Consider the following 24,793-nt stretch of genomic DNA (forward strand, 5'->3'; position numbering starts at 1 on the left):
AAAAAGTTCATTCTTTTGCTAAAACTGTCATGAGACAGCTGGAGATGGTACATTTACAAAAAATCCAGTTCTAGATGACTAACTTTCAAAGTAAGATGACAGTAAAAATGTATATCTTAATATCCTTTGTACTTTTGCCGGGCACAGTGGCTCACCCCTGTAATGATAGATCACGAAGTCAGGAAATGGAGACCACCCTGCCTAACACGGTGAAGTCCCGTCTCTACTAAAAATACAAAAAAAAAAAAAAAAAAAAAAAAAAAAAAATTGGCTGGGCATGGTGGCACGTGCCTGGAGTCCCAGCTACTCAGGAGCCTGAGGCAAGAGGATTGCTTGAACCTGGGAGGTGGAGGCTGCAGTGAGCCAAGATCACGCCACTGCACTCCAGCCTGGGCGACAGAGCGAGATTCCGTCTCAAAAACAACAACAACAAAATATCCTTTGTACTTTTACACACGTACATATATGTATATACAGTATACACACACACACACACACACACACACACACACACACTTCTTTTTTTTTTTTTTCCCTGAGTCTCGTTCTGTGGCCCAGGCTGGAGTGCAGTGGTGCGATCAGATCTCACTGCAGCCTGAAACTCCCGGACTCAAGCAATCCTCCCACCTCAGCCTCCAGAGTAGATGGGACTTCAGGCGGAGGCAACAACCCCCGACCAATTTTTGTATTTTTTGTAGAGACAGGGTTTCACAATGTTGCCCAAGCTGATCTCGAACTCCTGGGCTCAAGCTATCCTACCTCGTGGGTTTCCGAAATTGTCGCGATGACAGGCGTGAGCCATAGCGTTACATATGGGGGCGGGGAAAGAGAGACAGAGAGAGAAGAAGAGAAGAGAAAACATACATAGAGAGAGTGTTCAAATCTACTTTCAAGTGCTTTCCATGTACATATAATCTCTTTTTAAAATCCCATCCAGCTCCGTTGAGATGAGAAAACTGAAGCTCTGAGAGGTTGAGTAACTTGATCACGCTCCCGCAAAGATAAAAGAACCGCCATCTGCCCATATTAATTTCCCTAACATGAAATATGACAGGGAAAGATACCTCAAAATTAAGGAAATGGAGAGCTTCGAGAATTATATTCTATCTCCGCTGAGTCCCCCAGGAAGTTGGCCCGGAGTCTTTGGGCTGTCCCACCTGATCCTGCACCAATGCAGCTCCACACCCTGGCAGGGGGCGTACGGAGCGTCCCGGCCCCAGGCACCAGCCAGCGTCGGAGTGGGCAGGACTGGAGATGGCAGCCTCCGGTCCAGGGAAAGCTGGACTCTACGGAAGGGCTGGGAAGAGGGTCGGGAGAGGGGGCGGGGGCGGGAACTGTTCCGCCCCTCCCCTCTGTCTGCTTTCATTGGCCAAGGCTTCCTGGCCCCAACCCACTTCCCGCCTCCAGGGCGCCGCTTAAAGCGTGCGGAGCAGGTGCCTTGGGTGGAGCCACAACTTTGCGCGAGTGTCTTGGTTGAGCGCAGCGCCCATTCATTGCCCGCGAGCGTCCATCCATCTGTCCGGCCGGCGGTCCAGCGAAAGGGGCTCCAGGCCGGACGCAGCAGCCAACCGGGGGACCCAGGCCAGGAAAGGGGCCGAGACCGCGGCTGAACCTTGCGGGCCGGGGCAGGGGACTGTGGCCGCAGCCATGCAGTCCTGTGCTAGGGTGTGGGGGCTGCGCCTGGGCCGCGGGGTCGGGGCGGCCGCCTCCTGGCTGGGGATCGGGGCCGTGCTGGGCGCCGCGGGGCCGGGACAGCAGCAGTGGCGGCGGGGACAGTGCCGCGGCTGGGGCCTCGCGCCTGCTGGAGCGCCTTCTGCCCAGACACGACGACTTCGCTCGGAGACACATCGGCCCTGGGGACAAAGACCAGAGAGAGATGCTGCAGACCTTGGGGCTGGCGGTAAGGACCTCCATCCGGCCCTCCGCGGCCTCCCCTCCACCCTGCCCGGGTTCTGCCTGCGCGGCCTCCCGGCTCCTGCCCTGAGCTCTGCTGCGCTCCGCGTGGTCCCCGCACGCTGGGTCCCGGGCCGTGGCGTGGAAGCGAATTCGTGCCTTTGGTCCTCGTGCCTTCTCACGTCTTAACTGCTTACTTTCTCCTGCACCCAGTCTTCGTGCCTCAAAAGTGTACGTTTTTAAACCACCCCCAGCCCATGTAGCCCTGTAGAGGAACCTTAACTTTGCAAGAGGAGGAAGACCCCCGGGTTAAGAGTGGGCTTACCGGTTAGCTCCGGTTGCAACTGAAATCCAACCCCGAGTGGCGGAATCTCCACCCCGCTTCATGATTTTCTTTCCTCCAAGTCATTCTGGCTTGCTCAAAATTTTCCTTTTCTCTTTAAAAAGAACCCTAATTAGGCGATTTAAATGAGGTTCCCACAAGCCTTTGTAGTCGCAAAACACAGAGGTGACTCTTTTAACTCAGAGGCACTTTCCTCTGCCTTGCGTTTTAATTTTAGAGCATTGATGAATTGATCGAGAAGACGGTTCCTGCCAACATCCGTTTGAAAAGACCCTTGAAAATGGAAGACCCTGTTTGTAAGTGGCCGGGAGGGCTCCCTTGGATTCGGCTTATTCTGGCCTGTTTGCCTTTTGTAGTTTCCTGAAGATCCAGCTCTGGGGTTAGGATTGCTCAGGACTGGGAATGTATGGATTAAAATAAAACAGTGGCGGGTACCTCCGGAACCATGAGAGGGTGGAATGTTTGATTCTTGGAGCAGACAGTTTTGTATTAGGACGGAGTCGATGTTGTGCGGTTCTTGGTCTTTATCCTAGGGCCCCAGCGAGGTTCCCCTGCGTTTTGTAGCAGATTCCCCACTTCCCAGGCACCCTCTCACCGGCCAGGGTGCTCTCATACTTTGGGTTGAGAGGTGCCATCACCTGCGCAGATCTGGATAGACTTAAAGGATCTAGGAATTGCCTAAGGTTGTGCAACTGGAGAAGTGACCAGACATCTGGCCTCCCTCCCCCACGCTTCTTTAGATCGCAGTAGCTTCCAGTTGTTTTCTTATCTCACGTCCACATTTTATTATTTCCCAACTGAAAGGCAGCATTACTTTCTGAGTCCGAATGGTTTTACTTTTCTTTTCTTTTTCTCTCTCTCTTTTTTTTTTTTCTTTAAGACAGAGTCTCTGTCGCCCAGGCTGGAGCGCTGTGGCTTGATCTCGGCTCACTACAACCTCCGCCTCCCCGGTTCAAGCAATTCTCCTGCCTCAGCCTCTTGACTAGCTGGGGTTACCGGGGCACGCCACCACACCAGGCTCATTTTTATATTTTTAGTAGAGACAGGGTTTCTTCATGTTGGCCAGGCTGGTCTCGAACTCCTGACCTCAGGCAATCCATCCGCCTTGGCCACCCAAAGTGCTGGGATTACAGGCGCGAGTCACTGCACCCAACCCCAAATGGTTTTTCTAGAAAAACACACAAGTAAGATTTACATTGGGTTAAGAAAGGTCAGTTTAGTCATAGAGTTTCTTAGAATTTTATTTTAGGTTTAAAATATTTTTAATGGTCCAAGATTGCTTTTCACAGGTATTTTTATGTGGGTATTTGACTTGCATGGGGTGGGGAGACAATCCATAAGTCAAGGGCACAGGCAGAGCTCTTAAAAAAAAAACTCATCTGGTTATCTCACTTTCAATCATGGAGATACTTATCTCTTTTTCTTCTAGAGTAAAATGAAGAGACAGCAGCTGTTTTATTTTGTTGCTATGATAGAAAGGATATAGCGTGCAGATGGCAAGCTTTATTTTGTGTGAAGGTGGACATTTGAGGTATGGAGTCTATCTGCTTCAAGTTGGCTGCTCAGGCTATGCTGAGGGCTGCTGCCTTTGTTAGTTTCCAATCTGATGGTCATTGAAGAAAAGCTGCATGTTTTGTTGCATTGAACTAATTGAGATGTAGGGATAGCTGGAAGGAAGCCTTATCTATTTCCATTTTAGAAAATCAGAATCCTGGCTGGGCACAGTGGCTCACGCCTATAATCTCAGCATTTTGGGAGGTCTAGGCAGGTGGATTGCTTGAGGCCAGCAGTTTGAGACCAGCCTGGGCAATGTGGGGAGACCCCATCTCTATAAAAAATACAAAAATTAGCCAGGCGTGATGGTGTGCACCTGTAATCCCAGCTGCTCTGGAGGCTAATGTGGGAGGAACACTTGAGCTGGGCAGTAGAGATTGTAGTGAGCCAAGATGGCTTCACTGCACTTCAGCCTGAGTAACAGAGTGAGACCCTGTCTCAAAAAAAAAAAAAAAAAAAAAGAAAGAAAGAAAAGAAAAGAAAATCAGAATCCTAATTCATTTGATGTGTGAAGAGTGAAAAATTGTGTATCTTTAAAGCAGGGTATTTTAGGTGAATATTTGAACAAGTGAATCCTTTCCTGAGATTTTTAAAGTCAGGGAACGTTTAGGTTAGCTATTTTTATAATATATATACTCTAAAATAAAATGTTCTTTTCAGAGCATTAGAGCCTGGGAAACATGGAGAAGTTGTGTATCCTTTTTTAGTTTAGTTCTTGGTTCCAGCTGAATAATTTGAACATCAAGGGATTCTGATTCTTCACTGTGGAAGCAGGCTCCTGAAAAGTAATTTGCAACTTGAGTATAAACTTTACTTTTTTATTTTTTATTTTTGAAATGGATTCTTGTTCTGTTGCCCAGGCTGGAGTGCAGTGGCACGATCTCAACTCACTACAACCTCTGCCTCCCTGGTTCAAGCTATTCTCCTGCCTCAGCCTCCTGAGTAGCTGGGATTACAGACGTGCACCACCACTCCTGGCTAATTTTTTGTATTTTTAGTAGAGATGGGATTTCTCCATATTGGCCAGGCTGGTCTTGAACTCCTGACCTCAAGTGATCCATCCGCCTTGGCCTCCCAAAGTGCTGGGATTATAGGCGTGAGCCACCATGCCCATGCCATATAAACTTTAAATCTAGTAGCTTCTGTGACATTTTGGGCTTGTTCCATCTAGTTTGGGATGATTCACGCAGAAAATATTGCACAATCAGAAGTCCCCCCATTCCCTGAAATGGACCAGTTCTCCAACAAAGCTTGCTTCTTGGAATAGTGAGCTGGGGTGTTGGGAGAGTGGAGGAGAATGCATCTGCAAAGGAGGAATTTTGACTCTGAGGTGTGAGCGTGTCACAGTGAATGAATATTCTCCAGGTAGGGAGAGCAAATCGGTGCATGTAAGTTCTGGTAGTAGCATTTCCATTTAATAGTGGAGCACCATTACTCAAACTTGGTTTCATGTGAATGCCTGTGTTCTAGTGTAGTCAGAGAGGAATTCTGGATTAAATATTTGTTTGCCATGTACAGAGAAAGCTGTAGTGAGAGCTAGTTATAAGAGTGTTAAATGTCCTCATTGCAGAGTAAAGATTGTGAGGGTTGTAATCAGTTAGGAAATACTTGGGTTACTTATTACACATAACTCAGTAATCTCAGACATTTACGTAATGCTTACCATGTACTGGACACTCTTTAACATGCTCTTGTGTATTAATGTATATTACAATCCTATGAGGAAAATACCATTAATACTTCTGTTTTAAAAATGAAGAAACCATGATATTCAGATGATGCATGACTTGCCCAAGGTCATAACTGGTAAGTGGTGGAGGCAGAATTCAAACCCAGGCAGCCCAGCTCCACTGTCCACACTCCATCCACTACTTTGCTCTCTCTCTTCATTTTGTCCTTTGTAAGGTTGTGGGTGTACAAAGTAGAAAACTTCTGTCCTGACTCACCTGGAATGTCCAGTTTACAGATGTGCACAAACCCAGTTGCACTAGAAGCACGCTGCCATATGCCAACTGCCTCAGCAGAATTGTAGCAGCTTCCTGGCAGCACAGATGTGGGAACACTAAAGCCTGCTGCCACGGCGAGGGAAGGGGTCACGGAAGTGCAATACTGAAGAATGAGCAGTGATGCTCTGCTAGATATATCTGGGGGAGGCTGCTGGAGGTAGGAGGATTAACATGTATAGGACAGAATGGCCGAACAGAACCAGGGAAGGACGGGTGGTTCATCAATCATAAAGGATGCTCTCCCTCTTCTTGGACAATTCAGGAAGTGCCTTGAAAAAATACTGTGATCATGAACTGGCTGCTAAGTAAGTCATTATTCAGAGAAACAAGCAAAGCTATTCAGTTCAAAATCCTATCCTGTTCAAGTGAATCCCCCATTCCCCAACCACACGCACTCAACAACAACAAAAGACTAGAAGGATATGTGTCATTGGTAACACTGGTTTCTCTGAATGGTGCCCTTATTAGTGGTTTTAGCTTTCCCTTAATTACTTTGCAGTTTTGGAATTTTCTGCAGTGTAGGTATTCATTTTATAATTAATTCAAAGTTAAAAATTACTTTATGACCAAAGCCAGTTACTTTTAGCTATGGTATGCCTGGCTGTGTAGTCTTTCCAGTGAATTCATCTCAAGGTAACTAGACTGAACTAGAGTGAACTAATCTTAGATAAACTGCAGGGATTAAAGTTTACACAAAATTGCACATTGCTTGTGGAAGAGAGAGGAGAAACTAAACCCTCCAATGTTCACATTATTCAACTAGAGCTGAGGAGATGAGTTGTCAGAATGGTGGACATGTGCCAGCTGAATGTTCCAGAGTGATTTCTACCAAATGGTTAATGGAGGGCAGTGAGCGGAGGGAGGGAACATTGTGTAATGCAGCTGCAGGTGTTGGCTTTGTCACCCTCGTTGGGTTGTGCACTCTCCTGAGCTGACCCCAGGGGCAACTAGGCCGGGGCAGCTGTTCCCCAGTCTGAGGACACGACTTGTCTTTAGCCAGATGATGCCCATTGCCAGGTCCTGCCTGCAGGCCCCGCAGTCTGTGACAAGGTTTTTCCTTTGGGCATTCCTGGCTCATCAGTTCCCAACTTACATGAATTATGATTTCTTCTTTAGGATGATTCCAATAAATTTCCATTAAACGACTGTGGCAGTAAAGACTAGCTAAATGAGAGAAACAAAGGCTATAATGAACTTGCTGTAGCAAGGGAGTCAGAATTCCATTTTGACAGAGGAGAGGAAAGCTTTATTGTGGAAAAAAGGAAAGGCTTTAGGTATGTTCTGATTGGAGGTTGTTTACAAGGGAAGCTGTCTGAGGGTTAACTAGAAGTCGGGCATCTGATATGATTGGGTATGGGTACATATTTGGCTTCGCCTGATTGGTCCTATGTTGGAAGTGGGACAAAAATTAGGGAAGCTATCAGTTATTAATCAAGTTCTGGCCATTTGGGGCCAATTGTTATGGAAGTTATTGTTTGGTTTCCTGGATTGTCACTAGAGATAGCAATCTGGCTTTCTCTGCAAGTCTAATTTGTAGCAGGCTGGCTTCCTGGATTGTTTATTCTAAGTAAGTGGGTTAGTTTCCTGGACAGGTGTGGGTGAAAGTTCTATTTTTGAATATGGTCTGGTATATGTAGTCCCTCACAGCAGAATCTGCTTTGCCCTTATATTTTTGTCATTAATTTTCAATAGGCAGATACTTGACTGATAACCTTGAACAGTCACTCTGTTGCCTAAATTGTTAAACGCTTACCGATTACTATTGGAAGACACTCTGAGGATATACATTTTTTTTTTTTTGAGACAGAGTCTCGCTCTGTTGCCCAGTCTGGAGTGCAGTGGCACAGTCTTGGCTCACCACAACCTCTGCCTCCTGGGTTCAGGCGATTCTCCTGCCTCAGCCTCCCAAGTAGCTGAGACTGCAGGCGCACACCACCATGCTCAGCTAATTTTCATACTTTTTAGTAGAGACAGGGTTTCACTATGTTGGTCAGGCTGGTCTAAAACTCCTGACTTCGTGATCTGCCTGCCTCGGCCTCCCAAAGTGCTGGGATTACAGGCATGAGCCACCGTGCCCAGTGAGGATATACATTTGAATAAACATAGGAGCTCACTATCTCCAAGGAGCTTACATCTTACCTTCTTAATATAAATAGGTCAGACAGTTAAAAAGTTCCAGGTGCCATGAGAGCTGTGGGTAAAATGTCATGAGTGTTCAGAAATGATGTGAAATGGGATGGAAAGACAGAGTTAGGAGTTGGAATATATCTTCTCAATGTAAAGAAGCAAAGATGAAGCTGGACTCAGTGGCTCACACCTGTAATTCCAGCACTTTGGGAGGGTGAGGCGGGTGGATCACCTGAGGTCAGGAGTTCAAGACCAGCCTGATCAACATGGTGAAGTCCTGTCTCTACTAAAATACAAAATTACTAAAATACAAAAATTAGCTGGGCGTGGTGGTGCATGCCTGTAATCCCAGCTTCTTGGAATGCTGAGGCCAAGGCAGAAAAATCGCTTGAACCCGGGAGGTGGAGGTTGCAGTGAGCTAAGTCGCGCCATTGTACTCCAACCTGGGTGACACATGGTTATTTGAGGGATGGCAACCTGGGATTACATAGACAGATTGTTTATGTTAGGACAGAGACAAAACAGATTCTGCTGTGAGGGACTACATATACAAATGGGCAATTACCAGACCATATTTAAAAATAGAACTTTCACCCACACCTGTCCAGGCAACTAACCCACTTACTTAGAAAACAATAATAAACTCTGTCTCAAAAAAAAAAAAAAAAAAAAACCTCAAGGAAAGGCAGTACCTTCACTGAGAAAAGGAAGTGGAAAATGCACTGTGCAAGACGTAATTCGGCAAGCACTTGAGTATTGTTGAAGGATCAATCACCTTGCCGGTGCGCGGTGGCTCAAGCCTTGTAATCCAGCACTTTGGGAGGCCGAGACGGGCGGATCACGAGGTCAGGAGATCGAGACCATCCTGGCTACACGCGTGAAAACCCCGTCTTCTACTAAAAAGTAAATATAACAAACTAGCCGGGCGAGGTGGCGGGCGCCTGTCAGTCCCAGCTACTCAGCGAGGCTGAGGCAGGAGATGCGTGAAGCCCAGGGCGGAGCTTGCAGTGAGCTGAGATCCGGCCACTGCACTCCAGCCTGGGGCGACAGGGCGAACTCTGTCCTTCAAAAAAAAAAAAAAAAAGAATTGATGGAATCTTAAATAATTATGCTATCAATTATTTGGGGGATATTCAGATAAATGTTGAAGTATATCATGGTAAAAGTGGAGGGGTGAAAATATTTGTTTTAGAAGTGATGAGGCTAGGTGTGGTGGCTCACACCTGTAATCTCAGCACTTTGGGAGGCTAAGGTGGATGCATTGCTTGAGCTGAGTAGTTCAAGACCAGCCTGGGCAACATCCTGTCTCTTTAAAAAAAAAAAGTAAAAAGAAAATTTTTTTAATGTGTTGAGTCCTAAAATAAATTATGATCAGTTTTTCCTTTCTTATTAAAACTAGAATCCCAAACTAGAAATCTCAGTCTTGGCTGGGCGTAGTGGCTCATGCCTGTAATCCTAGCACTTTGGGAGGCTGAGGCGGGTGGATCACTTGAGGCCAGGAGTTCAACATCAGCCTGGACAACATGGCAAAACCCTGTCTCTACTAAAAATACAAAAATTAACTGGCTGTGGTGGTGCATGCCTGTTGTCCCAGCTGCTCAGGAGGCTGAGGCAGGAGAATTGCTTGAACCTGGGAGGTGGAGGTTGCAAGGAAGAGAAGGTTGCAGTGAGCCATGATTGCGCCCTTGCACTCCAGCCTGGGCGACAGAATGAGACTTCATCTTAAAAAATAAAAAACAAAACAAAATTTAAAAAACTCTCAATCTTGATAAAGTAATAAAGCATCTTTTTTGTTTGTTTGTTTGTTTGTTTGAGAGAAGTCTCGCTCTTATCCCCCAGGTTTGAGTGCAATGGCTCCATCTCGGCTCACTGCAACTTCCGCCTCCTGGGTTCAAGTAATTCTCCTGCCTCAGCCTCCCGAGTAAATGGGATTACAGGCACCCACCACCATGCCCAACTAATTTTTGTATTTTTAGTTGAGACAGGGTTTCAACATGTTGGTCAGGCTGGTCTTGAACTCCTGATCTCAAGTGATCTGCCCACCTCAGCCTAAAAGTGCTAGGATTACAATCGTGAACCACTGTGCCTGGCCAATTTTGGGTTTTTTAATTTTATTTTTGAGACGGTGTCTCATCTGTTGCCCAGGCTGGAGTGCAGTGGTGCGATCACAGCTCACTGCAGCCTCAACCTCCTGGGTTCAAGTGATCTCGCACCTCAGCCTCCCAAGCAGCTGGGACTACAGGCGCATGCCACCATGCCCAGCTAATTTTTGTATTTTTTCTAGAGACAGCCTTACTGTGTTGCCCATGCTGGTCTCAAACTCCCAGGCTCAAGAAATGCTTCCAATTCTACCTCCCAAAATACTAGGATCATAGGCATGAGCCACCTTGCCGGACCAACTTTATTTTTTAGAGCAGTTTTAGGTTCATAGCAAAACTGAGTGAACGTACAAAGATTTCCCATTAAACCCACTGCCCCCACGCAAGCGTGGAGTCTCCCATTATCAGCATTGCCTACCAGAGCATTTGCTACAATTGAACCTGTGTTAATGCACCATTATCACCCAAAGTTTTTATTTATTTATTTATTTATTTATTTTTTGAGATGGAGTCTCACTCTGTCACCCAGGCTGGAGTGCAGTGGTGCAGGCGCAATCTTGGGTCACTGCAACCTCCGCCTCCTGGGTTCATGCGATTCTTCTGCCTCAGCCTCCCGAGTAGCGGAGACTACAGGCATGAACCACCAGGCCTGGCTAATTTTTCTATTTTTAGTAGAGATGGGAGTTTCACCATGTTGGCCAGGCTGGTCTTGAACTCCTGACTTCAGGTGATCCACCCACCTTGGCCTCCCAAAGTGCTGGGATTACAGGTGAGCCACTGCGCCCGGTCTCACCCAAAGTGAAGATTGTTTATGTTAGGATTCAGTCTTGGTGTTGTACATTCTAGGGGTTTAGACAACTGTAGTATAACATCTATTCATTATTATCTTTTTTATTTTAAAACATTTTATTTTTATTTAATTTTATTTATTTTCTTTGAGACAGTATCTTGCTATGTCACCCAGGCTTGACCACAGTGGCATGATCACAGCTCTGTGCAACCTCGACCTCCCTGGCTCAGATAATCCTCTTACCTTAGCCTGCCAAGTAGCTTAGACCACAGGGAGGACCACCACACCTGGCTAATTTTTAAAATTTTTTGTAGAGATAGGGGTCTCAATATGTTGCCCAGGCTGGTCTGAAGCTCCTGGGCTTAAGTGATTCTCTCATTTTGGTCTCCCAACATGCTGGGATTATAAGTGTGAGCCACCATGCCCAGATCCTATTATTATTATTATTATTATTATTATTATTATTATCTAGAGACAGGGTCTTGCACTGTCACCCACACTAGAGTGCAGTGGTGTGACTATAACTCACTCTAACCTCAAAACGTATTCAGTGCTATCAAATTGAAATCAGTTATACTGTATTATAAATATAGTGCTATTCTTGAGGACTATTACGGTACATAGGACCATTTGCCCATACATAAAGTGCCCTAGACTACTCAGCTTTTGGTTTTTGGATTGGTGTTTGCTATCACATTTGTTATCAGTGGGTTATTAAGCTGCTATTTCCAAATCTCCTTCTACAGCTTCCTCCATCTGCTTCCATTCTGCACTTATTGAGAGTCAGTTGTAGAAGATAAGATACTGCTTTAGGCACTTGGTGTACAAAAGTCAGGAGGTAAAAGACGATAAAGATATCCCCAGCTATAGGTTATAACTTATAAGGAAATAGATATTGAATAATTTGATGGGTCTGCAAATAGGATGAAGACTTAGTCTGAAGTTATGGCACGAGCAGAGGCATGAAAGTATGGAAATACATGGTTATTTGAGGGGATGGTGAATAGACCATGTGGTTAGAATGTTAGATTGCAGAGGCACATGGTAAACAAGGTGTGGGGCCACAATATGGAGGGCTCAGAGCCAAAAGGGATTTATTTTTCCCCCTCTAAGTAATGGGTAGACAGGAAAAGTTACTATAGAGAGAAGTGGAAGGATTGATCCTGTGTTTTGCAGAGTGCCTCTGAGATCAGAGGCAGTGAAACCAAGTGGGAGACTATTGGAGACGTTAGATATGAGATGTAAATGTGCATTATTTCAGGTCCACCAGGTAGCAGACACCAAAACAATGTTAGATACACAAGACATTTTTACTGGTGGTAGAAGCAGGAGAGGGCAGGGGAGCCTCCAAACTAATGCAGGTCTAACTTTGGTGGAAAGGGAGAGAAGTAGAATGAAGACCGGGTAGAAAGAATCTTACAGTACAGAACAGATCTAAGAGAGTTTCCATCAGGCCCACATGGAGTTCTGGAGCTACAGCTGCCCGTGGGAGGAGTCTCATACCTCTAGAGAATGAATGAGTCTGCATTAGTTTTCCTGCAGAGCTTAGTCACTGGCTTGGGGCAGCCCAGGAGAAGCATGGCGAGTTTTTTTGTTTTTGTTTTGTTTTTGTTTTTTTGAGACAGGGTCTGGCCATGTCACCTAGGCTCAAGTGTAGTGGTACGATCTTGGTTCACTGCAATCTCTGCCTCCCAGGCTCAAGTGATCCTCCCTCCTCAGCCTCCCTAGTAGCTGGGACTTGTTGGCATGAGCCATCACGCCCGGCTAAATTTTGTATTTTTTGTAGAGACAGAGTTTCACCATGTTGCCCAGGCTGGTCTTGAACTTCTGAGCTCAAGCAATCTGCCTGCCTCGGCCTCTCAAAGTGCTGGAATTAGAGGCATGAGGAGCATGGTTTTGGGTTTGTTTGTTTTTTTTCTTTTTGACACAGAGTCTTACTCTGTTGCCCAGGCTGGAGTACAGTGGCACGATCCCAGCTCACTGCAGCCTCCACCTCCCAGGTTCAAGCGATTCTCCTGCCTTAGCCTCCCAAGTAGCTAGGATTACACACCTAGCTCATTTTTGTATTTTTAGTAGAGATGGAATTTTGCTATGTTGGCCAGGCTGGTCTCCAACTCCTGACCTCAGGTGATCCACCCTCCTCAGCCTCTCAAGTGCTGGGATTATAGGTGTGAGCCACCGTGCCTGGCCAGGAGCATGGTTTTTGTATAGACATGGTGGTTGATCCAGAGAGGCAGGAGGTGAGGTGTCAGTCAGTTTCTAGATGGGGTAGTGATATTGATGTCATTCATTAACAGAGGGGTAACAGGGAGAAGAGGAAGGAGAGATTGGGTCTTGAGCAGAATTGGGTTGGAGATATTCGTGGAATATGCATTTGGAAAAGTTGAAGCAAGAGTTGGAAAGTAGAGTCTAGAGATCCAGAGAGAGAAGAGATGGAGTTGCAGATTTAGTGAGTTCTCTGAATAAATTCATGAGAATTAGTGAAATTTCCCAGGGATGGAGTGTGGGGAAGAAAGCAGAAACCAGGATATAGGGAAATAAAACATGCAGAAGAAGAGAGGCAGGGCAGTCTGAGATGAAGTCATCAGAGGCAGGAGGATATATTTTCAGGAAGCGCGTTGTGGACCCCTTTGTCGTATTCTGGACCTTTCTTAGGCAGAAGAGGGAAGAAAGTCTGCATAAAGACATAAGGATCCTCCGAGGTGGGAGGAGTTGAGGGGCTACAGGTCTGATGATCTCTCTGCATGAGAGACAGGAAGGTGAGACTGAGCGCTAGGGAAAAGTGAATTTCAGAAGAGCTATTGTGTGCATCTGGGTGGCGAGGACCCTTGATCGGCCTGCAGGCAGGGTCTGCTGAGAGCATCTGGGTGGCGAGGACCCTCGATCGGCCTGCAGACAGGGTCTGCTGAGATTGAATGGTGGGAATTTGTAAGGCATGTTTGAGTGTTCTCCACCCCACCATCGGTCAGTGATCTGGAAGTAGGAACAGAGAAATGTGGTGACTGAGTTCAGCCAAGGGGAGGACTTCAAGGTCCGTTAGTCAGGTCAGTGAGGTTGAGAGAGAGGTGGGGCAGTCCCACCCACATTCTGCCTGGAAGCTCAGTGACCTGCCTCAGGAGGCTGGGAGTGAGGGCCCAGGCTGCACGAGGGCGGGTGCTAGAGAACAAGGACGTGAGCCACTGTGGGCGAATCTGTGTTGTGACTTCCATTCTTTATGTCCTCTTCCCACCTCACTAAATAGCACTGTGCCTTGCTTTAACAAGTGTCAGTTATATGATGTACGAATAACTTTGATCTCATTTTGACTCAAATTTGCTTTACTTTTTGTAAGTCCAGAGTATTTATACAAAAATGCAAACTGAGAATTTTAGTAAGAATTCTCAATGCCTGTATCATCAACATGCTAATTGACTGAACAAGGAAGAAATAAAATTTTGGAAAATCTGAAATTATTGTAGACACTGCATTATTTTATACAACTTTCTTAATAGCTGCAGGTTTCCACTGATAAATGTTTCTCTGAGGCTCATGCACTTTGAGATGTAGTTGAACCAAATGTGGGAACAATTTGTGCATTATTTATCATCATGATTCTGTAACGGGTGAGTTCATGGGAATATTGAGCTAGCTGTATGTGGAAGTTTAGGTGAATTTTCATTGCAACACATTGATTCACCTGTATTTTCTGAGCATTTACTATAAGAGATTACAATTCACTTGGTGTGATTCTGGGTTGGACTGCAAATTTTTCCATATGCCTTTTTTTTGAGACGGAGTCTCGCTCTGTCACCAGGCTGGAGTGCAGTGGCACAATCTTGGCTCACTGCAGCCTCCAACTCCCTGGTTCAAGCTATTCTCCTGCCTCAGCCTCCTGAGTAGCTGGGATTACAGGCACGTGCCACTGTGCCCAGCTAATTTTTGCATTTTTAGCAGAGATGGGGTTTCACCATATTGGCCAGGATGGTCTTGATCTCCTGACCCCTTGTGATCCGCCCGCCTCGGCCTCCCAAAGTGCTGGGATTACAGGCATGAGCCACTGCGCCCGGCCCCATATGCTTTTTTTTTTTTTTTTTTCTTTGAGGCAGGGTCTCACTTTGTCACTCAGGTTGGAGTGCAGTGGCATGATCATGGCTCACTGCAGCCTCAACCTCCTGGGCCCAAGAAATCCTCCCACTTCAGCCTCCCAAGTAACTAGACTACAGGCATGTGCCACCACATAGACTAATTTATTTTATTTTGTAGAGATGGAGGGTCTTGCTGTGTTCCCTAGACTGGTCTCAAACTCCTGGGTTCAAACCATCCTCCCCGCTTAGCCTCCCAAAGTGCTGGGATTACAGGCATGAGCCACCATGCCCGGCCCATATGCCTTTGATCTATAAAAAATGATCTTTTTCTCAAGCATGATACATTGTTTGAGTTGGACTCTTAGGATATAGCCTTCCCTTCTTGTTCTTGCTCTGCAGGCCATGGCAATGTACCTTTGGGGCAGCAAAGAGAGAAAACAAATCCTCTGGGACTTCCACTGATTCTCATTTCAAACTCAGCATTTGGCCTGATTACATAGGTCAGTTGGTACTCCAGATAAATACTATGAATTGCGATGTTTCTCTGTACATTTCTTTAAAAAACATTTGTAGATTAAATGAAAAGGGGCCTCCCACAGGAAGGAGTATGATCCAAGTTCAAGGAGTAAAATAACAGACATAGCATCACTTGTCCCACTCCCCACTGTGAATGTTGTTTTGGTTTTGCTACAGCTGGTAGGGTCTTGAAGTTGTGCATCTCTCGGGTGATCAGGAATAGCTGCAGAGACTGCTCACTCCTACAGAGACAAGGAACCAAGGAGTCATCAGAAACACAGATGGGACACGCCTCAGCTCCTTTTGAGTGGAGATGTCCTGAGGAGGGCGGTAACCCCTGAGGGTCATGAAGGACTGAAGGAGATGTGGTATTAATTGGCTGAGCAAGAAGACAGGGAAGAGCCTGGCAGGATTAGAGCAAGGAGACTCAGAGCCCCAGGTTGGGCCGGCATGCTGCTGCCCTGACCACATCCTCACACATGGCAAAGCTCTGCCGCTCTGCAAGGATTTTAGGTTCAGTTTCCTCTGTACTCTGTGCAGAGCGTATGGATTGGCTTGGCTTCCTGGAATGATTCAACACATTCTGTGATTCAGCTGACTTAGGCAGTGAAACCCTCCTCTGCCCAGGGAGGAAACTTGACAAGTAATAGGGAGTTGGGTCTATGGACTGGGTAAGTGGGGTTGATCCAGGTGGCTGTAGGGGAGAGAAAAGAGTGCTATAAATGACTGGATGATGTTGGGAAAAGGCTCAGCATGCAGATGGAATTTGCATCCAAATTCTGAATTCCCTTCAGAAAGAAAAGAAAGTCCTGCCGTGCTGTCATTCATGGTTTGTTTATCTTGATTGACACCCAGCCCCATGCCATGGTTCCTGTGCAGATTTACAGCCAAGGATTAGGATGTTGGCAAGAACAATCTGCCCAGGCAGTCTCTGTCCTCACATTCTGGCCCCAGCTTTCCCCTTACCCTCTAGCAGAGAAAGGCCTTTCTCAAATTGGTGACATTGGGCAAATTCAAATATGAGTGTGTTGGTTTTCAGTCCTGATGACTTCCTTGGAGACCTTTTCCTAGTGTCTTGCCAAGCACATGGAGGGCGAAGAGTGAGGGAGGCGCTCACGCAGTTAGTGGCTGCTGTGTGTGAGGTGCTGCTGGCTGGGCCCCCCCAGAACCATGCTTTGTGGATGGCCTGCCGAAGCCCAGGACTGATGGCATATACACCCACGTACCCATGTATTTTACAAGGAGGATTTCATTCTACATGCAACATTTTAATGTTAATTTCAAATAAACAATATAGACACGTTCAAAACTCAAAAGCACAAAAATATATACAGGGAGGCCAGGCAGGGTGGCTCATGCCTGTAATCCCAGCACTTTGGGAGGCTGAGACTGGAAGATTGCTTGAGGCTAGGATTTGAAACCAGCCTGGGAAACATAGCGGGACCTTGTCTCTCTTAAAAAAAAGAAAAAAAAAAAGATATACAGTGAAAAGCAAGCCTCCCTCCCACATCTATTATCTTCTATTTATTATCAATTTCTTGTGAATCATCCACAAAGATGTTCTGCCTAAACATATAAACATATGACATATATTAGATGAATAATAATAATAATGTATTATTATGTTTTTGAGAAGGAGTCTTCGCGTCCTGTCACCCAGGCTGGAGTGCAGTGGCGCAGATCTCAGCTGCACTGCAAACTCCCGGCTCCCCAGTGTTTACGCCATTCGCTCTCTGCCTCAGCCCCCCGAGTAGGCTGGTACTCACAGCGCCCGCCCACCTCGCCCGGCCTAGTTTTTTTGATTTTTTTAGTAGAGATGGGTTTCAGCCGTGTTAGGCCAGGAATGGTCTGCGATCTCCGACCGCGTTAAGTGATTCCGCTCCGCCCTCGCCTCCCAAAGTGCTGGGATTACAGGCCCCTTGAGCCAGCCGTGCCCGGCTGCATATATAATTATTTAAAAATATAAATGATAACATAATATTGTGTGTGTATATGTATATATATAGTGTAAAACTTTAGGTATAGCAATTTTAGATTGTCAAAGAAGCAAAAAGCAAAACCTGAATACATTTTCCCTTATAATTGAGGCCAAAAGAAATTGTAGGGTTGTGTTTGGGGTAATGGGTTAAGGATGGGAAACAATGTGTGTATGTGTGTGTGTGTTTAGTTGTAGCAGGAATCTTGACTCATACAGATTGCCTGTCCATGTTAATGACACTTTTCCAGTTCTTGTGGAAATTTACATAAATAGGATATTAAAACCTAGTCCTAGTAATGTATTGAAAATTTAACAGCTGTTGGGGGCCAAGGTGGGCAGATCACCTGAGGTCAGGAGTTCAAGACCAGCCTGTCCAATATGCTGAAACCCCATGTCCACTAAAAATACAAAAATTAGCTGGGCGTGATGGCGGGTGCCTCTAATCCCAGCTACTCAGGAGGCTGAGGCAGGAGAATCACTTGAACCCAGGAGGCGGAGGTTGCAGTGAGCCGAGATCGTGCCATTGCACTCCAGCCTGGGCAACAGAGTAAGACTTCATCGCAAAAAGAAAAAAGAAAATTTAACAGCAAAATCATCTTATTGCTATTGGAAAGCATTTATTTGGTGCATTGGTTAGTGCAAAACTGTTGCTATTTTAGGCATAATGGCAAGGGAGTTGCTCTAGCAAGGCTCTTATTTGGAATGATGTAAAGAGGAAATTCTGAGAAGCAGCAGCAGTGCAAGTTCTTACCTGCAGTTCTTAGGAAGTGATACCTAGAGGCCACTGAACTCTGTTCTTGGTACATTAGGACCAGGAGATTATGCAATGCTCTGAGGCAGAAGAATAAACAAGGTCAGAAGCAGGCATTTATTCTGCAAGAAAAGAACTTACTGTGTAGGTTCCTGAAGGATTGCCTGAATTCCTTCTTGGCCGAGAGTGCAAAATAATGCACAGTTGCTGGCTGCCCTGCATAGCTGTAGGCAAGCATCTGGAAGACGACATCTTGTCTCCAAGTGTTTCTTTTTCTTTAGGCAGGGTCTCACTCTGTCACCCAGGTGGGAGTGCATTGGCGCAATCACAGCTCACTGCAGCCTTGACCTCCTGGGCTCAACCAATCCCCCTGCCTCATTCTTTGATTTTTTTGTAGAGACAAGGTCTCACTGTGTTGGTCAGGCTCATACTCCTGGGCTCAAACAATCCTTCTGCCTCAGCCTCCCAAAGTGCTGGGATTACAGGCATGAGCCACTGTCCCCTGCCTTCAATCATTTCTTAATGGACGTCTCCCTTTCTCATTTGGTCTCTTTCCCCGCTGGTCAGTTTCGTTTTAGTTCATGTTCAGGAATTAGGCTTGTGCACAGGAGCAAGCTGGTTTTGTCCAGTTGAAAGCAAAAGTGTGAGGAATGTGCTCTGCTGTGAGCTTTGCTCTGGTGGGAAAATCTAGTTTTCTTTTTCCCTTTTCCCATCTGCTGCCCAAGGTTTGGATGGCACAATCATTTCTCAGAATGCTTCTTTTACTACGCAGGAGGAAAAGGCTGCCACTTTGGGATTTAAGGACCCCATACTGTTTGCTCTAGAAAGGGAGCTCTTTTCCACAGGAGAAGAAATGTACAGTAGTAGGAATTGTATGCTTAGTTAGGATTTGGGGTTTTATTTAGACATCATCATGTCCCTTAACTTGGACTTAAAGACTGGATTCTATGAAGTTCAATTTCATGTTGGTTCAGCAGGTAGATCTCTGAACATGGACTTTTCTGTCTTCTCTCCTTTTCTCTGCATGTATTGCTGTCTTGATATCAAAGTAACTCAAACCCTGGGCTTCTAGGTACACTGGGCTGGTTCTCCTGCAGATCTGGCATTTCATGAGTGGGTCTGAGAAATGGCAACCAGTGAACAAACATTTGAAACAATTCAGACACTCACTAGGCTGTATGTTTGGGGAATTATTTTTATTATATGTGGCTGTGGAAGCCTGAGGTCTTAGATTTTATCACAGTAAGAAGCAGCTTACCCCTCTGTTCATCAAGTCACAGACCGTCTTGGCTTCTAGCTGGGAAGTTTTCCTTGGGAAGTTTTGTAGCGTTGGGCGATGGATGAGTGAATGGAAAGAAGCATGACTAGGAACCTACCCTTAATGGCTCAAAAGTGTCCATTAACTTGTTGTATGGGGGACAGCTCATTCTATTAACTCACTTTGTTCTCAAGGTAAAATTGGGCATAACTACCAGGCTGTCATGAGAACCAATCCAGGAAAACTCATTAGTCCCAAGCTGGATAGGGACAGAGTTCACAGGTACTTGAGAAGTTTGGCTAGTCCTATAGAGACTAGAGTATGTATTTATCGCCTTAGAAACTTCTTTGTCTCATGTTTGACATCTTTTATGCTTCTGGGTCTTACAGATATTTTGTTCTTTATTTAAGCTAGTTTGCCTTTTTTTTTTTTTTTTTTTTCTAGATGGAGTCTTGCTCTGTCACCCAGGCTGGAGTGCAGTGGCGCGATCTCGGCTCACTGTAACCTCCCTCTCCCTGATTCATGCCGTTCTCCTGCCTCAGCCTCCTGAGTAGCTGGGACTACAGGCGCCCACCACCACCCCTGGCTAATTTTTAAAATATTTTTAGTAGAGGCGGAGTTTCACTGTGTTAGCCAGGATGGTCTTGATCTCCTGACCTTGTGATCCACCCGCCTTGGCCTCCCAAAGTGCTGGGATTACAGGCATGAGCTACTGCACCCGGCCCACTAGTTTGCCTTTTAAAATTTTCAGGTGTTTGATTCAAGCGTGTAAGACATCAGTGGCTGCTCTGCAGGTTGCTGATTTGTATCTGGAGACCCGGAACTCATGTGGATCGGGCCAGTGGGTTCCTGGCTGGTCTAATGTGACATCTTCTCTTCCTTAACTGTTTGAGGACATGGGACAGGGCAGGAACACTGCCTGAGTGGCAGGTGGAGACTGAAGGGAGGGAGATGGGAACTGGGCTGTACTCAGGGCTCTCTCACAAGGGGCTTAACCTTTACCTCTTACCTCCTGGACAGCTGTGCAGAGAGGTATAAGGGAACGGGTTTTCGTGTGAAAGGAAAATTCAAATCTCTCTTCTACCTGAGAGTCTAGGGACTCCAGACATCACCATCCCCTATAGTAGCTCTGATGATTTTCACATTTGAATGAAACACTTGAAATTTTTAAAAGGCCAATTAGTATAAATGAAGAACCAAACAATTAGTTATAAAGACCCGGCAGCATGTAAGTGGTCAATCTTGAAACAGTGGCAGGCACCATCTTAGTTCTTGTGTTCCTTCTTCTGTCAAGTGAAAAAATAAACTACCATTTTCACCTTCCACAACACTCCCGTTCAATTGAGCTGCTTCTTTTTATTTTTTGTCTTTCATTTCAATCCTGCTCCTTCTGTAGTCAATTAAGCTTTTTGACTGGTCTCCCAGAGCTAATTGTCAGGACTAGGGTGGTGCTCCACCCCCTTCCTGGGATCCTAGCCTCCCCCTTCTTTTGGGTGAGATCCTATCTACTCCTTCCCAAGAGGTGGCCTCTGCTGACCTGTAAAACTTTAACCCCACCTTTCCTATCAGTGAGAATGAACATAACAGCTAGGGCTACTATCACAGAAGTGGAAAATAAAACCATAGTAAAAAGACCTCCAAAAGTCTACAAGCAAAATCTAAACACATTTGAGCACCTCTATATGGGGCGACAGTGTAGATTTTTGCTGAAGGCAGGCAGAGGGGTAGCATTTTGTGTTCTCAGAGGGAAGCGATCTGGAGTTTGGTTTAGTTCAGGATTCTTCTCAGCTTCTAGCCCCGAGCTCCAGGCCTTCTGTCACCTCCATGACTTTCCTGAATCTGAGTCCTTGAAGTGCATTTTTCAGAAAACGTGGATCCTACTCTTCCCCTTCCTTTGGGTGAGAGCCTATCTACTCCTTCCCAGGAGGTGGCCTCTGCTGCAGACCCATACAACTTTAACCCCACCTTTCCTATCAGTGGGAGTTAACCTAACAGCTAGGGCTACTATCACAGGAGTGGAAAATAAAACCACAGTAAAAAGACCTTCCAAAAGTCTACAAGCAAAATCAAAACAACACATTTGAGCACCTCTATATGGGGCGAGAGCTAGATTTTTGCTACAGTCCCTTACTAGGGATTGTGGCTCTTGGCACAATAGCCAAATTCCTATCTCTCTAATCCTATTTTGTCTCCTGGGGCTGAGTATGAGGAAGGAGAGTCCTGCACTGGAAGAATTAGGTTAGCAGTTTCACTCACCATGAGGACAGTTGGTTTAAATAACCCTTTTGGCTCCCACCAATGTCCATTTAGCTATTTCTAATTATTTCAACTACTATTATATTATTTTTCTCCAGGCATGCAGCCAATTAAAAGTCAGCCATTGAGTTGGTTCTCTCAGCCACGCTGCTTGTGGAACAACCTGACTGCAAGGCTTTCCTTTCCCATGCCAGGCCATGTGAGTGAGAGAGCAATCAGTGCAAATCTTTGGGCTAGATAACTGGTGGTGCTGGTTTGGCCTGCTGGTTTGACCTCTGGCTGCGTCACTCTGAGGCACTGTGGGGGAGGTTGCTGCACCCCTCTGCACAGACTTCCAACACATTCCAGAACCGTAGCACCAGCTGTCTTACGCCAGTGGATGATGTTGGTTAGTAAAGAGAATGGTATTATTGGGGTCGATTACTTCCACTAGTAGAATCTTAATGATGTGTGGGAAACCGTGTCTGGCAAAGTGCTGGAGTTCACCTGAGTGTTTTTTTTTTTATTTTTAATTTTTTTTAATTTTTTTTATTTTTTCTTTTTTTTCTTTTTTTATTATACTTTAAGTTCTAGGGTACATGTGCATAACGTGCAGGTTTGTTACATATGTATATTTGTGCCATGTTGGTGTGCTGCACCCATCAACTCATCAGCACCCATCAATTCATCATTTATATCATATATAACTCCCCAGTGCAATCCCTCCCCCCTCCCCGCTGAGTGTTTTTTTTTTTTTTTTTGGAGACAGTGTCTCGCTCTGTCGCCCAGGCTGGAGTGCATTGGCATGATCTCGGCTCACTGCAACCTCCATCTCCCGGATTCGAGCAATTCTCCTGCTTCAGACTCTGAAGTAGCTGGGATTACAGGCGCATGCCACCAGGCCCAGCTAATTTTTGTGTTTTTAGTAGAGACGGGGTTTTACCATGTTGGCCAGGCTGGTCTTGAACTCCTTGACCTCAAGTGATCCTCCTGCCTCAGCCTCCCAAAGTGCTGGGATTACAGGTGTGAACCACTGCGCCTGACCAACCTGAGCCTTTTTAAACTGGCCAGCTGGGCCCAAGAGTATTACCATGTCTCCTAAAAATGACTGATATAGTTTCTTTATTAGTTTTCTGTGGCTGCCATGTAATATAGTACCACAAACTAGGTGGCTTAAAACAACAGGAGCCTGTTCACTCCCAGTTCCATAGTCAGAAATCAAGATGTTGGCAGGGTTGGCTCCTTTCTGGAAGCTCTGAAGGAGGAACAGTTCCCTGCCTCTCTCCCAGCTTCTGGGGGTTGCTAGCAGTCCGTGGCACTCCTTGGCCTGTGGATGCATTGCTCCAGCCTCTGCTGCCATCAAATGTGGCATTCTTCTTGCATGTGTGTCTGCATGTCCCAATTTTGCTCTTATTATAAGGACACCAATCATTGGATTAGGGCTGACCCTAATCCAGCATGATCTCATTTTAACTTGATTACATCAGTGGAGACCCTATTTTCAAGTAAGGTTATAGTCAGAGGTACCATGGGGTTAGGATTTGAAAGTATCATTTTTGGGAACACAATTCAACTCGTAACACTCCTCTTACCCATCTCTCTCCTGAACTATAGTGCTGGCCTCTTACCGTATCTCCCTGGGCCAGGGTCTCCCCTCAGTGACCTTTCCACACCAGCAGTAGAATTATCTTCTTATATTGTAAAAAGAATCATATTCTCCAGCTTGATTTCCAAAGGCTAAACTCAGTTTGACAGACAGAGCCCTTCACAGGCTGTTGTCATTGGAGAGCTGGACCGGTGTGGAACAGGGACCTGTCCCCCCTGCACAGGATCATAATTGAAGCCAGACTCGCCTACAAGGCACTGCTAATTAATCTTTCCTCCTACTGGACATCTGAATCATTCTGCCCCTAAGAAGATTATTTGGGAGGTGATTGGACTTCTTGCATGATTGTTCCTAGGGATGCTGTCCTTGCCTATCTTCTCAGATGTGGGTTTATTGCATTTTTACTTGTTTCCTAAACTTTCAGTGGAAGAAGGCAAGATCATCTTCCATAAGGTAGTTAGATTATATTACTCATGAAACTAATACCTTCAAGACTATCCTCTCTTTTCTTTCTTACCCTACTCTGGCAAAGTACCATATCTCCTGTGAATTTATTTCCCGGGAAAGCACGTGGAGTGGGGTGTGTGTGTGTGTGTGTGTGTGTGTGTGCGTGTGCGTGTGTGTGGTGGAGGGTGAAAGTATTTTACTTGAGGATAAAGATTGATGCAAATAATATTCAGATAGAGTTCAGTAGGGTTAAAACATGTTAAGTGTCTTCCTTGCCAGTTTGCTGTCTTAGATTTTGCTGTGTCTACATTTTTCTCTGATAGAGGAACAATAAAATAAATCATTTCCCAGGGTTAAGTGACTGAGTCCCTAAGAAGATCTTAAAGAAGACAGACATTTGCCTAAGTAGTTAAGTCCCAGTTACATTTTAGTAACACGATCTATCTCTATGCAGAGAGGCAAATAAAGAACCATACGTTGTCATTTGTATCTAAAAAGTACCCTTCAGGCCGGGCGCGGTGGCTCAAGCCTGTAATCCCAGCACTTTGGGAGGCCAAGACGGGCGGATCACGAGGTCAGGAGATCGAGACCATCCTGGCTAACATGGTGAAACCCCGTCTCTACTAAAAATACAAAAAAACTAGCCGGGCGAGGTGGCGGGTGCCTGTAGTCCCAGCTACTTGGGAAGCTGAGGCAGGAGAATAGCGGGAACCCGGGAGGTGGAGCTTGCAGTGAGCTGAGATCCCGCCACTGCACTCCAGCCTGGGCGACAGAGCGAGACTCTGTCTCAAAAAAAATAAAAAAAATAAAAAATAAAAAATAAAAATAAAAAAAAATAAAAAGTACCCTTCAGTGGCGGGGCATGGTGGCTCACGCCTGTAATCCCAGCACTTTGGGAGGCCGAGGTGGGTGGATCATGAGGTCAGGAGTTTGAGACCAGCCTGGCCAATATGGTGAAACCCTGTCTCTACTAAAAATACAAAAATTAGCCGGGCATGGTGGCACATGTTTGTAGTCCTAGCTACTCGGGAGGTGAGGCAGGAGAATCACTTGAACCTGGGAGGTGGAGAGTGCGGTGAGTTGAGATCGCGCCATTGCACTCCAGCCTGGGCAACGAGCGAAAATC

At 45.8% G+C, this 24,793-nt stretch overlaps 1 protein-coding gene across 1 annotated transcript in view; it reads left to right on the forward strand.

Annotated features, from left to right (window-relative positions):
- Positions 1–1,457: 1,457 nt before the first annotated feature.
- The window catches only part of GLDC (glycine decarboxylase), a 67,570-nt gene continuing 44,234 nt past the window's right edge, over positions 1,458–24,793 (forward strand). Inside the window, 3 exon segments of the mRNA XM_017857352.1 lie at positions 1,458–1,709; positions 1,711–1,900; positions 2,454–2,532. Of these exon segments, the coding sequence (XP_017712841.1) occupies positions 1,648–1,709; positions 1,711–1,900; positions 2,454–2,532 (331 nt within the window). The 5' untranslated portion in view covers positions 1,458–1,647.

Source organism: Rhinopithecus bieti, unplaced genomic scaffold (genome assembly GCF_001698545.2).
Source record: "Rhinopithecus bieti isolate Rb0 unplaced genomic scaffold, ASM169854v2 scaffold_42039, whole genome shotgun sequence".
Lineage (NCBI taxonomy): Eukaryota > Metazoa > Chordata > Mammalia > Primates > Cercopithecidae > Rhinopithecus > Rhinopithecus bieti.